We start from the raw sequence: 16710 nt of genomic DNA, 5'->3' as shown, positions 1-16710 counted from the left end.
CTACTACATGATCTGTACTCAGAGAGATATCACTGTGTTATCTGTAGTGTTACATAGGACTGCAGGACACATCTACTACATGATCTGTACTCAGAGATATCACTGTGTTATCTGTGGTGTTACATAGGACTGCAGGACACATCTACTACATGATCTGTACTCAGAGATATCACTGTGTTATCTGTGGTGTTACATAGGACTGCAGGGCACATCTACTACATGATCTGTACTCAGATATCACTGTGTTATCTGTGGTGTTACATAGGACTGCAGGAGACATCTACTACATGATCTGTACTCAGAGATATCACTGTGTTATCTGTGGTGTTACATAGGACTGCAGGACACATCTACTACATGATCTGTACTCAGAGATATCACTGTGTTATCTGTGGTGTTACATAGGACTGCAGGACACATCTACTACATGATCTGTACTCAGAGATATCACTGTGTTATCTGTGGTGTTACATAGGACTGCAGGACACATCTACTACATGATCTGTACTCAGAGATATCACTGTGTTATCTGTGGTGTTACATAGGACTGCAGGACACATCTACTACATGATCTGTACTCAGAGATATCACTGTGTTATCTGTAGTGTTACATAGGACTGCAGGACACATCTACTACATGATCTGTACTCAGAGAGATATCACTGTGTTATCTGTGGTGTTACATGGGACTGCAGGACACATCTACTACATGATCTGTACTCAGAGATATCACTGTGTTATCTGTGGTGTTACATAGGACTGCAGGACACATCTACTACATGATCTGTACTCAGAGATATCACTGTGTTATCTGTGGTGTTACATAGGACTGCAGGACACATCTACTACATGATCTGTACTCAGAGATATCACTGTGTTATCTGTGGTGTTACATAGGACTGCAGGACACATCTACTACATGATCTGTACTCAGAGATATCCCTGTGTTATCTGTGGTGTTACATAGGACTGCAGGACACATCTACTACATGATCTGTGCTCAGAGATATCACTGTGTTATCTGTGGTGTTACATAGGACTGCAGGACACATCTACTACATGATCTGTGCTCAGAGATATCACTGTGTTATCTGTGGTGTTACATAGGACTGCAGGACACATCTATTACATGATCTGTACTCAGATATATCACTGTGATATCTGTGGTGTTACATAGGACTGCAGGATACATCTACTACATGATCTGTACTCAGAGATATCACTCTGTTACATGGGACTGCAGGACACATCTACTACATGATCTGTACTCAGAGATATCACTCTGTTACATGGGACTGCAGGTGGTATATTTGGATGATTGTGGCAGTGATGGAATCTGCATCTTCAGTCCTTGTTGTGACATCATCCTCTGTATAAGGAGTGTGTGTCATGTATATATCAGTGTGTGATGACATCATCAGTCCAGCCTGGTGTCTGGTGGTCACTGACCTCGGATGACCCCTTCACTGCTTACAGATTGGTCTGAGAGTGCAGGAACCCAACACCAAACACCAGAAGGAAGAGATCCCTAAATAACTCACAGAATCATCACAACACGGACACCAAAGCTGTGAAGTCCCAAAGGCTCCAAGACACCTGAGCGGTTATTGCTAGTACTAAGGAAGGGACAACTTTTTAATGGTTTATGAGAACCTGCCCAGACATGGTCATGTGACCCCGGGTCCTCCTATAGTAACATCTCCTGTACAGATCTGATCATGTGACCCCGGGTCCTCCTATAGTAACATCTCCTGCACATATCTGATCATGTGACCCGGGTCCTCCTATAGTAACATCCCCTGTACAGATCTGATCATGTGACCCCGTGTCCTCCTATAGTAACATCTCCTGTACAGATCTGATCATGTGACCCCGGGTCCTCCTATAGTAACATCCCCTGTACAGATCTGATCATGTGACCCCGGGTCCTCCTATAGTAACATCCCCTGTACAGATCTGATCATGTGACCCCGGGTCCTCCTATAGTAACATCCCCTGTACAGATCTGATCATGTGACCCCGGGTCCTCCTATAGTAACATCCCCTGTACAGATCTGATCATGTGACCCCGGGTCCTCCTATAGTAACATCCCCTGTACAGATCTGATCATGTGACCCGGGTCCTCCTATAGTAACATCCCCTGTACAGATCTGGTCATGTGACCCCGGGTCCTCCTATAGTAACATCTCCTGTACAGATCTGATCATGTGACCCCGGGTCCTCCTATAGTAACATCCCCTGTACAGATCTGATCATGTGACCCGGGTCTTCCTATAGTAACATCTCCTGCACATATCTGATCATGTGACCCGGGTCCTCCTATAGTAACATCCCCTGTACAGATCTGATCATGTGACCCCGTGTCCTCCTATAGTAACATCTCCTGTACAGATCTGATCATGTGACCCCGGGTCCTCCTATAGTAACATCCCCTGTACAGATCTGATCATGTGACCCCGGGTCCTCCTATAGTAACATCCCCTGTACAGATCTGATCATGTGACCCCGGGTCCTCCTATAGTAACATCCCCTGTACAGATCTGATCATGTGACCCCGGGTCCTCCTATAGTAACATCCCCTGTACAGATCTGATCATGTGACCCCGGGTCCTCCTATAGTAACATCCCCTGTACAGATCTGATCATGTGACCCGGGTCCTCCTATAGTAACATACCCTGTACAGATCTGATCATGTGACCCCGGGTCCTCCTATAGTAACATCTGCTGTACAGATCTGATCATGTGACCCGGGTCCTCCTATAGTAACATCCCCTGTACAGATCTGATCATGTGACCCCGGGTCCTCCTATAGTAACATCCCTTGCACAGATTTGATCATGTGACCCTGGTCCTCCTATAGTAACATCCCCTGTACAGATCTGATCATGTGACCCCGGGTCCTCCTATAGTAACATCTCCTGCACAGATCTGATCATGTGACCCCGGGTCCTCCTATAGTAACATCTCCTGTACAGATCTGATCATGTGACCCCAGGTCCTCCTATAGTAACATTCCCTGTACAGATCTGATCATGTGACCCCGGGTCCTCCTATAGTAACATCTCCTGCACAGATCTGATCATGTGACCCCGGGTCCTCCTATAGTAACATCCCCTGTACAGATCTGATCATGTGACCCCGGGTCCTCCTATAGTAACATCTCCTGCACAGATCTGATCATGTGACCCCGGGTCCTCCTATAGTAACATCCCCTGTACAGATCTGATCATGTGACCCCGGGTCCTCCTATAGTAACATCCCCTGTACAGATCTGATCATGTGACCCCGGGTCCTCCTATAGTAACATCCCCTGCACAGATCTGATCATGTGACCCCAGGTCTTCCGGGGGGGGGGGGGGGGGGGCAGTTTTCCCACCATTAGTGATATTAGTGAGCGCCCCCCGCTGCTCCCGGGAGAAATGACTCGTGTAACACGTTATGATGAGGAATTCATCAGGAATGTGCGAAGCTCATAGATCACCAACATAACAGGGACCTGCCTCATCAGGTATCCAATCGCTGGTATATAGGGGTGTATCACACACTGAGGCTTAGATACTTTCTGTCACACTGCTGTATGACTCATAGAAGATTTAGATACCTTCTGCTCTGTTGCAGCATCACAAATCAAAAGATTAGATACACAGCTCAGCAGGCAGTATCACACAGGATAGGATTAGATACACAGCTCAGCAGACTGTATCACACAGGATAGGATTAGATACACAGCTCAGCAGACTGTATCACACAGGATAGGATTAGATACACAGCTCAGCAGACAGTATCACACAGGAGAGGATTAGATACACAGCTCAGCAGACAGTATCACACAGGAGAGGATTAGATACACAGTTCAGCAGACAGTACCACACAGGATAGGATTAGATACACAGCTCAGCAGACAGTATCACACAGGATAGGATTAGATACACAGCTCAGCAGACAGTATCACACAGGAGAGGATTAGATACACAGCTCAGCAGACAGTATCACACAGGAGAGGATTAGATACACAGCTCAGCAGACAGTATCACACAGGAGAGGATTAGATACACAGCTCAGCAGACAGTATCACACAGGATAGGATTAGATACACAACTCAGCAGACAGTATCACACAGGAGAGTATTAGATACACAGTTCAGCAGACAGTACCACAAGGAAGAGGATTAGATACACAGCTCAGCAGACAGTATCACACAGGAGAGGATTAGATACACAGCTCAGCAGGCAGTATCACACAGGATAGGATTAGATACACAGCTCAGCAGGTAGTATCACACAGGATAGGATTAGATACACAGCTCAGCAGTATCACACAGGATAGGATTAGATACACAGCTCAGCAGACAGTATCACACAGGGGAGGATTAGATACACAGCTCAGCAGACAGTATCACACAGGATAGGATTAGATACACAGCTCAGCAGACAGTATCACACAGGATAGGATTAGATACACGGCTCAGCAGACAGTATCACACAGGATAGGATTAGATACACAGCTCAGCAGACAGTATCACACAGGAGAGGATTAGATACACAGCTCAGCAGGCAGTATCACACAGGATGGGATTAGATACACAGCTCAGCAGACAGTATCACACAGAATGGGATTAGATACACCGCTCAGCAGACAGTACCACAAGGAAGAGGATTAGATACACAGCTCAGCAGACAGTATCACACAGGAGAGGATTAGATACACAGCTCAGCAGACAGTATCACACAGGAGAGGATTAGATACACAGCTCAGCAGACAGTATCACACAGGAGAGGATTAGATACACAGCTCAGCAGACAGTATCACACAGGAGAGGATTAGATACACAGCTCAGAAGACAGTATCACACAGGATAGGATTAGATACACAGCTCAGCAGACAGTATCACACAGGAGAGGATTAGATACACAGCTCAGCAGACAGTATCACACAGGATAGGGTTAGATACACAGCTCAGCAGACCGTATCAAACAGGATAGGATTAGATACATGGCACAGAAGGCAGTATCACACAGGATAGGATTTGGTGGAGGTACAGGGCAGCAGGTGCTGGAGGTTTGGCTGCAGGGATCTCCGCTCTTGGGATCTCTGGAGCTGATGACACTTTGTAGCAAATTCAGGAACTGCTACATTACCCAGGATACACTGCTGCTAATGCAGGGGATCTCCAGGTTATAGCGGCTGTACATATATCATTATATACAGGGGATCCCCAGGTTATAGCGGCTGTACATGTATCACTATATACAGGGGATCCCCAGGTTATACCGGCTGTACATATATCATTATATACAGGAGATCCCCAGGTTATACCGGCTGTACATATATCATTATATACAGGAGATCCCCAGGTTATACCGGCTGTACATATATCATTATATACAGGAGATCCCCAGGTTATACCGGCTGTACATATATCATTATATACAGGAGATCCCCAGGTTATACCGGCTGTACATATATCATTATATACAGGAGATCCCCAGGTTATACCGGCTGTACATATATCATTATATACAGGAGATCCCCAGGTTATATCGGCTGTACATATAACATTATATACAGGAGATCCCCAGGTTATAGCGGCTGTACATATATCATTATATACAGGAGAACCCCAGGTTATACCGGCTGTACATATATCATTATATACAGGAGATCCCCAGGTTATACCGGCTGTACCTATATCATTATATACAGGAGATCCCCAGGTTATACCGGCCGTACATACATCATTATATACAGGAGATCCCCAGGTTATACCGGCCGTACATATATCATTATATACAGGAGATCCCCAGGTTATACCGGCTGTACATATATCATTATATACAGGAGATCCCCAGGTTATAGCGGCTGTACATGTATCACTATATACAGGGGATCCCCGGGTTATAGCGGCTGTACATATATCATTATATACAGGAGAACCCCAGGTTATACCAGCTGCACATATATCATTATATACCTGTACATGGGTTGTGCAGCTTGTGGGGTGTGCAGAGCTCCTTCTCTATATCCTGCAGCCTGCGGGGTGTGCGGTGACTGCAGCTTGTGGTGTGTGCAGAGCTCATCCTCTATATCCTGCAGCTTGTGGTGTGTGCAGAGCTCCTCCTCTATATCCTGCAGCTTGTGGTGTGTGCAGAGCTCCTTCTTTATATCCTGCAGCTTGTGGTGTGTGCAGAGCTCCTCCTCTATATCCTGCAGCTTGTGGACTGTGCAGAGCTCCTCCTCTATATCCTGCAGCTTGTGGTGTGTGCAGAGCTCCTCCTCTATATCCTGCAGCTTGTGGTGTGTGCAGAGCTCCTCCTCTATATCCTGCAGTTTATGGTGTGTGCAGAGCTCCTCCTCTATATCCTGCAGCTTGTGGTGTGTGCAGAGCTCATCCTGTATATCCTGCAGCTTGTGGTGTGTGCAGAGCTCCTTCTTTATATCCTGCAGCTTGTGGTGTGTGCAGAGCTCCTCCTGTATATCCTGCAGTTTGTGGTGTGTGCAGAGCCCCCCCCCCCTCTATATCCTGCAGCTTGTGGTGTATGCAGAGCTCCTCCTCTATATCCTGCAGCTTGTGGTGTGTGCAAAGCTCCTCCTCTATATCCTGCAGTTTGTGGTGTGTGCAGAGCTCCTCCTCTATATCCTGCAGCTTGTGGTGTGTGCAGAGCTCCTCCTCTATATCCTGCAGCTTGTGGTGTGTGCAGAGCTCCTCCTGTATATCCTGCAGTTTGTGGAGTGTGCAGAGCCCCCCCCCCTCTATATCCTGCAGCTTGTGGTGTGTGCAGAGCTCCTCCTCTATATCCTGCAGCTTGTGGTGTGTGCAGAGCTCCTCCTCTATATCCTGCAGCTTGTGGTGTGTGCAGAGCTCCTCCTCTATATCCTGCAGCTTGTGGTGTGTGCAGAGCTCATCCTGTTTATCCTGCAGCTTGTGGTGTGTGCAGAGCTCCTCCTCTATATCCTGCAGCTTGTGGTGTGTGCAGAGCTCCCCATCTATATCCTGCAGCTTGTGGTGTGTGCAGAGCTCCTCCTCTATATCCTGCAGCTTGTGGTGTGTGCAGAGCTCATCCTATATATCCTGCATCTTGTGGTGTGTGCAGAGCTCCTCCTCTATATCCTGCAGCTTGTGGTGTGTGCAGAGCTCCTCCTCTATATCCTGCAGCTTGTGGTGTGTGCAGAGCTCCTCCTGTATATCCTGCAGCTTGTGGTGTGTGCAGAGCTCCTCCTGTATATCCTGCAGCTTGTGGTGTGCGCAGAGCTCATCCTGTATATCCTGCAGCTTGTGGTGTGTGCAGAGCCCCCCCCCCTCTATATCCTGCAGCTTGTGGTGTGTGCAGAGCTCATCCTGTATATCCTGCAGCTCGTGGTGTGTGCAGAGATCATCCTCTATATCCTGCAGCTTGTGGTGTGTGCAGAGCTCCTCCTCTATATCCTGCAGCTTGTGGTGTGTGCAGAGCTCCCCATCTATATCCTGCAGCTTGTGGTGTGTGCAGAGCTCCTCCTCTATATCCTGCAGCTTGTGGTGTGTGCAGAGCTCATCCTGTATATCCTGCAGCTTGTGGTGTGTGCAGAGCTCCTCCTCTATATCCTGCAGCTTGTGGTGTGTGCAGAGATCATCCTGTATATCCTGCTGCTTGTGGTGTGTGCAGAGCTCCTCCTCTATATCCTGCAGCTTGTGGTGTGTGCAGAGCTCCCCCTCTATATCCTGCAGCTTGTGGTGTGTGCAGAGCTCCCCCTCTATATCCTGCAGCTTGTGGTGTGTGCAGAGCTCCCCCTCTATATCCTGCAGCTGTATACAGAGGGAAGTGATGTCACTGCACAGGTGTTGTGACAGCTGTGTGTGGGGGAGGGGACGCCCTATGGATGCTATACTGACCCCCCCCCCCCCCCCCCTCCTCTCTTCCAGGTTGGTCTCCTCCATACAAGCGGTTCTGGCCTCCACAGCTGGATACATTGTAGCCTCGTCCTGTAAGGATGTCATCGAGGATCGGTAAGTGTCCCTGGCGGCCGCGCTCATAGGCTGCAGGGAACATAAGGAGTCATTAAATATGTATATAATCTGATGTGCCCTGCGGAGGAGAGGAGCAGCTCAGTGTCACACAGCACCACCCGTACACACAGTGATGTCACAGGACAGGAGAATACACACAGTGATGTCACAGTACAGGGGATAATACACACAGTGATGTCACAGTACAGGGAGAATACACACAGTGATGTCACAGTACAGGGGATAATACACACAGTGATGTCACAGTACAGGGAGAATACACACAGTGATGTCACAGTACAGGGAGAATACACACAGTGATGTCACAGTACAGGGATAATACACACAGTGATGTCACAGTACAGAGGTAATACACACAGTGATGTCACAGTACAGAGGTAATACACACAGTGATGTCACAGTACAGGGATAATACACACAGTGATGTCACAGTACAGGGATAATACACACAGTGATGTCACAGTACAGGGATAATACACACAGTGATGTCACAGGACAGGAGAATACACACAGTAATGTCACAGTACAGGGATAATACACACAGTAATGTCACAGTACAGGGATAATACACATAGTGATGTCACAGTACAGGGATAATACACACAGTGATGTCACAGTACAGGGATAATACACGCAGTGATGTCACAGTACAGGGATAATACACAGTGATGTCACAGTACAGGGGATAATACACACAGTGATGTCACAGGACAGGAGAATACACACAGTAATGTCACAGTACAGGGATAATACACACAGTGATGTCACAGTACAGGGATAATACACACAGTGATGTCACAGTACAGGGATAATACACACAGTGATGTCACAGTACAGGGATAATACACACAGAGATGTCACAGTACAGGGATAATACACACAGTGATGTCACAGTACAGGGGATAATACACACAGTGATGTCACAGTACAGGATAATACACGCAGTGATGTCACAGTACAGGGATAATACACACTGATGTCACAGTACAGGGATAATACGCACAGTGATGTCACAGTACAGGGATAATACACACAGTGATGTCACAGGACAGGAGAATACACACATTGATGTCACAGTACAGGGATGGTACACACAGTGATGTCACAGTACAAGATAATACACACAGTGATGTCACAGTACAGGGATGATACACATAGTGATGTCACAGTACAGGGATAATACACACAGTGATGTCACAGTACAGGGATAATACACACAGTGATGTCACAGTACAGGCATAATACACACATTGATGTCACAGTACAGGGGATAATACACACAGTGATGTCACAGTACAGGGGATAATACACACATTGATGTCACAGTACAGAGACAATACACACAGTGATGTCACAGTACAGGGATAATACACACAGTGATGTCACAGTACAGGGATAATACACACAGTGATGTCACAGTACAGGGATAATACACACAGTGATGTCACAGTACAGGGATAATACACACAGTGATGTCACAGTACAGGGATAATACACACAGTGATGTCACAGTACAGGGATAGTACACACAGTGATGTCACAGTACAGGGATAATACACACAGTGATGTCACAGTACAGAGAATACACAGTGATGTCACAGTACAGGATAATACACACAGTGATGTCACAGTACAGGGATAATACACACAGTGATGTCACAGTACAGAGATAATACACACACAGTGATGTCACAGTACAGGCATAATACACACATTGATGTCACAGTACAGGGGATAATACACACAGCGATGTCACAGTACAGGGGATAATACACACATTGATGTCACAGTACAGAGACAATACACACAGTGATGTCACAGTACAGGGATAATACACACAGTGATGTCACAGTACAGGGATAATACACACAGTGATGTCACAGTACAGGGATAATACACACAGTGATGTCACAGTACAGGGATAATACACACAGTGATGTCACAGTACAGGGATAATACACACAGTGATGTCACAGTACAGGGATAGTACACACAGTGATGTCACAGTACAGGGATAATACACACAGTGATGTCACAGTACAGAGAATACACAGTGATGTCACAGTACAGGATAATACACACAGTGATGTCACAGTACAGGGATAATACACACAGTGATGTCACAGTACAGAGATAATACACACACAGTGATGTCACAGTACAGGGATAATACACACAGTGATGTCACAGTACAGGGATAATACACACAGTGATGTCACAGTACAGGGATAATACACACAGTGATGTCACAGTACAGGGATAATACACACAGTGATGTCACAGTACAAGGATAATACACACAGTGATGTCACAGTACAGGGATAATACACACAGTGATGTCACAGTACAGGGATAATACACACAGTGATTTCACAGTACAGGGATAATACACACAGTGATTTCACAGTACAGGGATAATACACACAGTGATGTCACAGTACAGGGATAATACACACAGTGATGTCACAGTACAGGGAGAATACACACAGTGATGTCACAGTACAGGGAGAATACACACAGTGATGTCACAGTACAGGGAGAATACACACAGTGATGTCACAGTACAGGGAGAATACACACAGTGATGTCACAGTACAGGGATAATACACCCAGTAATGTCACAGTACAGGGATAATACACACAGTGATGTCACAGTACAGGGATAATACACGCAGGGGTAATACTCTGTACCCCGGTCCCTCTTGGAGACTTGTAACCCCTCCCCCCTGGTAATGCTCCATCACCTGCAGTAATTGCTCTGTCACAGGGGATGTGGCGCCACCTGGTGGCAGAGTCTATAAATTGCAGTGAAATTTAGGAAATCTTAGACATCACGTCCTAGAATTTACCATCAATTTCAGTAGAAAAATACAAAAGTTATCTGCAGGGGGTCTTTATAACCCCCCATGTTACCCCCCAATGCTATAATACATGCAGCCTCCAAAGGGTTAACCAGAGGTGACACGGCTCAAGGTTAACCCCTCCCGCCCTGTAATCCTGTGTTATCTGTAAGAATTAATAAGTTTAAGAGAGATTACCCCCCCCCCAATACCTCGGGCCGGTCCTGGCAGATGGAGATCAGGAGGGAGATTAACCACCCTCACATCTGTCTAATTGGCACAGTTATTAGGGTGTCACCTCACGTCTCATCCTGCACCTAGAGGAGGGGGAGATGGGGGCGAGGGGCAGCGGAGGGGGAGATGGGGGCGAGGGGCAGCGCAGGGGGAGATGGGGGGGGGGGGCGAGGGGCAGCGGAGGGGGAGATGGGGGCGAGGGGCAGCGCAGGGGGAGATGGGGGGGGGGGGCCGAGGGGCAGCGGAGGGGGAGATGGGGGCGAGGGGAGGGGAGGGGCAGCGCAGGGGGAGATGGGGGCGAGGGGAGGGGCAGCGCAGGGGGAGATGGGGGGGGGGGGTGAGGGGCAGCGCAGGGTGCGGTCAGTTAGTGTTACATTGGAGCATCAGTGTAGCAGTGAGTGTGTGACGTGTCTCTCCCATCCTCAGACATTGGCTGGCTGCCACCTACACGCGCTTTGCTGTTCCTTACTTCATATATGACATCTACGCCATGTACCTCTGCTACTGGCACAAGCACAAGCTGAAGGGGCACCCGGGAGGCTGGAGGCTCACCAGGGCCTATCTGTACAAGGAGTTCCTCATGGTCCTGCACCACGTCTTCATGGTGGCCGTCTGCTTCCCCGTGTCAGTGGTGAGTAGTAACAGATCTACTGTAACACCCCGGGGTCCAAACAGGAGGTTCATGCCGTGGGGTGATGTGACATGAAGAAATAGAGCAAATCCATCGGCATCAGGCAGCATAAAAAATCCAAAATTTTTATTTAAGAAAGCTTAAAAACAAGTCCATGGAAAAATGGCGAAAGGTGACGCGTTTCAGACCAACTAGGTTCCTATTCACACCCAAACAAAAATACCTGAAGAACAAACTCTGAACACATCACAGGTGCAAATCCTAAAACTATCTCTAGTGCTCGCAATGTAACAGGGACACTCCGGTAACATTATGTCCCTTACAGCAGACGTGGCAGGGACAGGGTTAAAACCCTTCACATGAAAGAGGCGCAGCGGATGCTTCTTTTGGTTTCCTCTTGGTTTGCATCACATGTATAATAAGTCATTTTTTATTGATTGTTACCATCTGTTATTATTCACTAACTTTTTTGTTTATATTTTTCGTTTTGTTATATTTTTTTGATTCATTTTGCATATTCCTGCAGCTGGGTGTAGCTGTACTGCAATCACTCTGGTCCCACCTGAGCGGGAGGAGGGGGGGTGCTCTGCCTGCTCGTCCATCCTTACTTATTGCCGGCTTGTTCAGTTCATTTTATTGGTCTGAAACGCATCACTTTTTGCCATTTTTTCATGGAATTACTTTTTTTTAATGCTTTCTTAAATAGAGTTTAGGATTTTTAACTTTTTTGCTGCCAAATGCAGATGGATTTCCTCTATTTTTGCATATCTACTATAATACTGCCCCCTATGTACAGGGATATAACTACTATAATACTGCCCCCTATGTACAGGGATATAACTACTATAATACTGACCCCTGTGTACAGGGATATAACTACTATAATACTGCCCCCTATGTACAGGAATATAACTACTATAATACTGCCCCCTATGTACAGGAATATAACTACTATAATACTGCCCCCTATATACAGGAATATAACTACAATAATACTGCCCCCTATGTACAAGAATATAACTACTATAATACTGCCCTCTATGTACAGGAATATAACTACTATAATACTGCCCCATATGTACAGGAATATAACTACTATAATACTGCTCCCTATGTACAGGAATATAACTACTATAATACTGCTCCCTATGTACAAGAATATAACTACTATAATCCTGCCTCCTATGTACAAGAATATAACTACTATAATACTGCCCCCTATGTACAGGAATATACCTACTATAATACTGCCCCCCTATGTACAGGAATATAACTACTATAATACTGCCTCCTATGTACAAGAATATACCTACTATAATACTGCCCCCCTATGTACAGGAATATAACTACTATAATACTGCCTCCTATGTACAAGAATATAACTACTATAATACTGCCTCCTATGTACAAGAATATAACTACTATAATACTGCCCCCTATGTACAGGGATATAACTACTATAATACTGCCCCCTATGTACAAGAATATAACTACTATAATACTGCCCCCTATGTACAAGAATATAACTACTATAATACTGCCCCCTATGTACAGGAATATAACTACTATAATACTGCCCCCTATGTACAGGAATATAACTACTATAATACTGCCCCCTATGTACAAGAATATAACTACTATAATACTGCTCCCTATGTACAGGAATATAACTACTATAATACTGCCCCCTATGTACAGGAATATAACTACTATAATACTGCCCCCTATGTACAGGGATATAACTACTATAATACTGCCCCCTATGTACAGGGATATAACTACTATAATACTGACCCCTGTGTACAGGGATATAACTACTATAATACTGCCCCCTATGTACAGGAATATAACTACTATAATACTGCCCCCTATGTACAGGAATATAACTACTATAATACTGCCCCCTATATACAGGAATATAACTACAATAATACTGCCCCCTATGTACAAGAATATAACTACTATAATACTGCCCCCTATGTACAAGAATATAACTACTATAATACTGCCCCTATGTACAGGAATATAACTACTATAATACTGCCCTCTATGTACAGGAATATAACTACTATAATACTGCCCTCTATGTACAAGAATATAACTACTATAATACTGCCCTCTATGTACAGGAATATAACTACTATAATACTGCCCCATATGTACAGGAATATAACTACTATAATACTGCTCCCTATGTACAGGAATATAACTACTATAATACTGCTCCCTATGTACAAGAATATAACTACTATAATCCTGCCTCCTATGTACAAGAATATAACTACTATAATACTGCCCCCTATGTACAGGAATATACCTACTATAATACTGCCCCCCTATGTACAGGAATATAACTACTATAATACTGCCTCCTATGTACAAGAATATACCTACTATAATACTGCCCCCCTATGTACAGGAATATAACTACTATAATACTGCCTCCTATGTACAAGAATATAACTACTATAATACTGCCTCCTATGTACAAGAATATAACTACTATAATACTGCCCCCTATGTACAGGGATATAACTACTATAATACTGCCCCCTATGTACAAGAATATAACTACTATAATACTGCCCCCTATGTACAAGAATATAACTACTATAATACTGCCCCCTATGTACAGGAATATAACTACTATAATACTGCCCCCTATGTACAGGAATATAACTACTATAATACTGCCCCCTATGTACAAGAATATAACTACTATAATACTGCTCCCTATGTACAGGAATATAACTACTATAATACTGCCCCCTATGTACAGGAATATAACTACTATAATACTGCCCCCTATGTACAGGAATATAACTACTATAATACTGCCCCCCTATGTACAAGAATATAACTACTATAATACTGCCCTCTATGTACAGGAATATAACTACTATAATACTGCCCCATATGTACAGGAATATAACTACTATAATACTGCCCCTATGTACAGGAATATAACTACTATAATACCGCCCCCCCCTGTGTGCAGGGATAATACCGCCCCCCCCTGTGTGCAGGGATAATACCGCCCCCCCCTGTGTGCAGGGATAATACCGCCCCCCCCTGTGTGCAGGGATAATACCGCCCCCCCCTGTGTGCAGGGATAATACCGCCCCCCCCTGTGTGCAGGGATAATACCGCCCCCCCCCTGTGTGCAGGGATAATACCGCCCCCCCCCTGTGTGCAGGGATAATACCGCCCCCCCCCTGTGTGCAGGGATAATACCGCCCCCCCCCTGTGTGCAGGGATAATACCGCCCCCCCCCTGTGTGCAGGGATAATACCGCCCCCCCTGTGTGCAGGGATAATACCGCCCCCCCCCTGTGTGCAGGGATAATACCGCCCCCCCCCTGTGTGCAGGGATAATACCGCCCCCCCTGTGTGCAGGGATAATACCGCCCCCCCTGTGTGCAGGGATAATACCGCCCCCCCTGTGTGCAGGGATAATACCGCCCCCCCTGTGTGCAGGGATAATACCGCCCCCCCTGTGTGCAGGGATAATACCGCCCCCCCTGTGTGCAGGGATAATACCGCCCCCCCTGTGTGCAGGGATAATACCGCCCCCCCTGTGTGCAGGGATAATACCGCCCCCCCTGTGTGCAGGGATAATACCGCCCCCCCTGTGTGCAGGGATAATACCGCCCCCCCTGTGTGCAGGGATAATACCGCCCCCCCTGTGTGCAGGGATAATACCGCCCCCCCTGTGTGCAGGGATAATACCGCCCCCCCTGTGTGCAGGGATAATACCGCCCCTGTAGCTTGTGATGTTGTGTTTCTGTGTTGCAGCTGTGGAGAGAGGGGAAGGGGGACTTCTTCTTGGGGTGCATGCTGATGGCGGAGGTCAGCACCCCGTTTGTGTGTCTGGGTAAAGTTCTGATCCAGGTGAGTTGGGTGCTGGGTGATGTTGGATCGGTGTCGCCATCGCTGCATACGATTAACCCTTTGCCTGCCTTGCAGTATAAGAAGCAGGAGACTCTTCTGCACCGGGTGAATGGAGTCATCATGTTAGTGACTTTCTTCTGCTGCCGGCTGCTGCTCTTCCCCTACATGTACTGGGTGTACGGGCAGCGGGTGGGGCTCCCCCTCTACAGGGTCCCCTTCAACCTGTCCCCGGAGTACAACATCGGAGCCGCCGTCCTCATGGCCCCCCAAGTCTACTGGTTTTACCTGATCTGCAGAAGAGCTTACACTTTGTTCCAGCAGTCTAGGATGAGCCAGCGGCCGCGGAACGGACACCCCCTCAGCGACAGCCCCTCAGCCAAAGAGCAGGACTGCTCCCAGTGACCCCCATCCTGGCAGCTGCTCCCCCCAGCCTCATAGACTGTGCCTTGCTGGATGCATACACGGCACGGGGTCATGTACTGCTCTAGGGGGCGCTAGGAAGGAGCACCGGACCCCTCTCTGATGGTGACAGTATTAACGGATTCCACTATTGCAATGCTCTAAGTGACCACTGGGTGTCACTGTCCCTCTCACCTCACCGTGCAATATACTCCGTGTCCACCAGGGGTCAGCGTTATTGTGCAGTACTCACAATGACCACCTGGGGGGGGTTACAGCTCTGCGTCATGAATACCCCGCAATGGTGGTGGGGGGGCTACGGCTAACCTATATAATAACGTCCCCCTCCTGCTCTCTACCTCCCCCTAGATGTTTGGCGAGGGCTCAGTGCTTTCTGCATCCCTGTAGATACGGGAGAGTATTGGGCAGCAGCATGTAAGGGGTTAAGTCTCACTGCCCGGACAATTAGGGAATGGCTGCAATAATATAAGCAAAAAAAAAAAAAAATCATAAAAAACAATACTTTGCTCCAAGCTGCACATGTAAGGGTTAAAGCATGGCCAGATATTAGCCAATCAGCCAGCTGTGTTTGCCTTGATGAGAACCTATAGATTCCCCCCCCCCCCCCAGATGCCGCGGACCCTGCGCTTATTAACCCCTTTATGTTTCTCCGTAAAATTAATTTTTACAAGATGGCGGCCGATTTATAGGC

The 16710-nt window shown here is 46.8% G+C and overlaps 2 protein-coding genes across 5 annotated transcripts in view; one reads left to right on the top strand and one right to left on the bottom strand.

Annotated features, from left to right (window-relative positions):
* Positions 1-6112, bottom strand: part of LOC140074544 (uncharacterized) — a 22607-nt gene extending 16495 nt beyond the window's left edge. For 2 of the 4 annotated variants that reach the window (XM_072119522.1, XM_072119521.1), the window contains exon 1: positions 5974-6112. In XM_072119522.1, the coding sequence (XP_071975623.1) occupies positions 5974-6079 (106 nt within the window). In that variant the 5' untranslated portion in view covers positions 6080-6112. The remainder of the gene's footprint in view (positions 1-5973) is intronic. The other 2 variants (XM_072119523.1, XM_072119524.1) reach the window with 2 other exon arrangements.
* Positions 1-16710, top strand: part of TLCD3B (TLC domain containing 3B) — an 18292-nt gene extending 1582 nt beyond the window's left edge. Inside the window, exons 2-5 of the mRNA XM_072119518.1 lie at positions 7900-7983; positions 11505-11709; positions 15504-15599; positions 15675-16710. Of these exons, the coding sequence (XP_071975619.1) occupies positions 7900-7983; positions 11505-11709; positions 15504-15599; positions 15675-16001 (712 nt within the window). The 3' untranslated portion in view covers positions 16002-16710. The remainder of the gene's footprint in view (positions 1-7899; positions 7984-11504; positions 11710-15503; positions 15600-15674) is intronic.

This window comes from Engystomops pustulosus, chromosome 8 (assembly GCF_040894005.1).
Source record: "Engystomops pustulosus chromosome 8, aEngPut4.maternal, whole genome shotgun sequence".
NCBI lineage: Eukaryota > Metazoa > Chordata > Amphibia > Anura > Leptodactylidae > Engystomops > Engystomops pustulosus.
The sequence above is the reverse complement of the archived record's forward strand: the minus strand, read 5'-3'. Positions and strand labels throughout refer to the sequence as shown.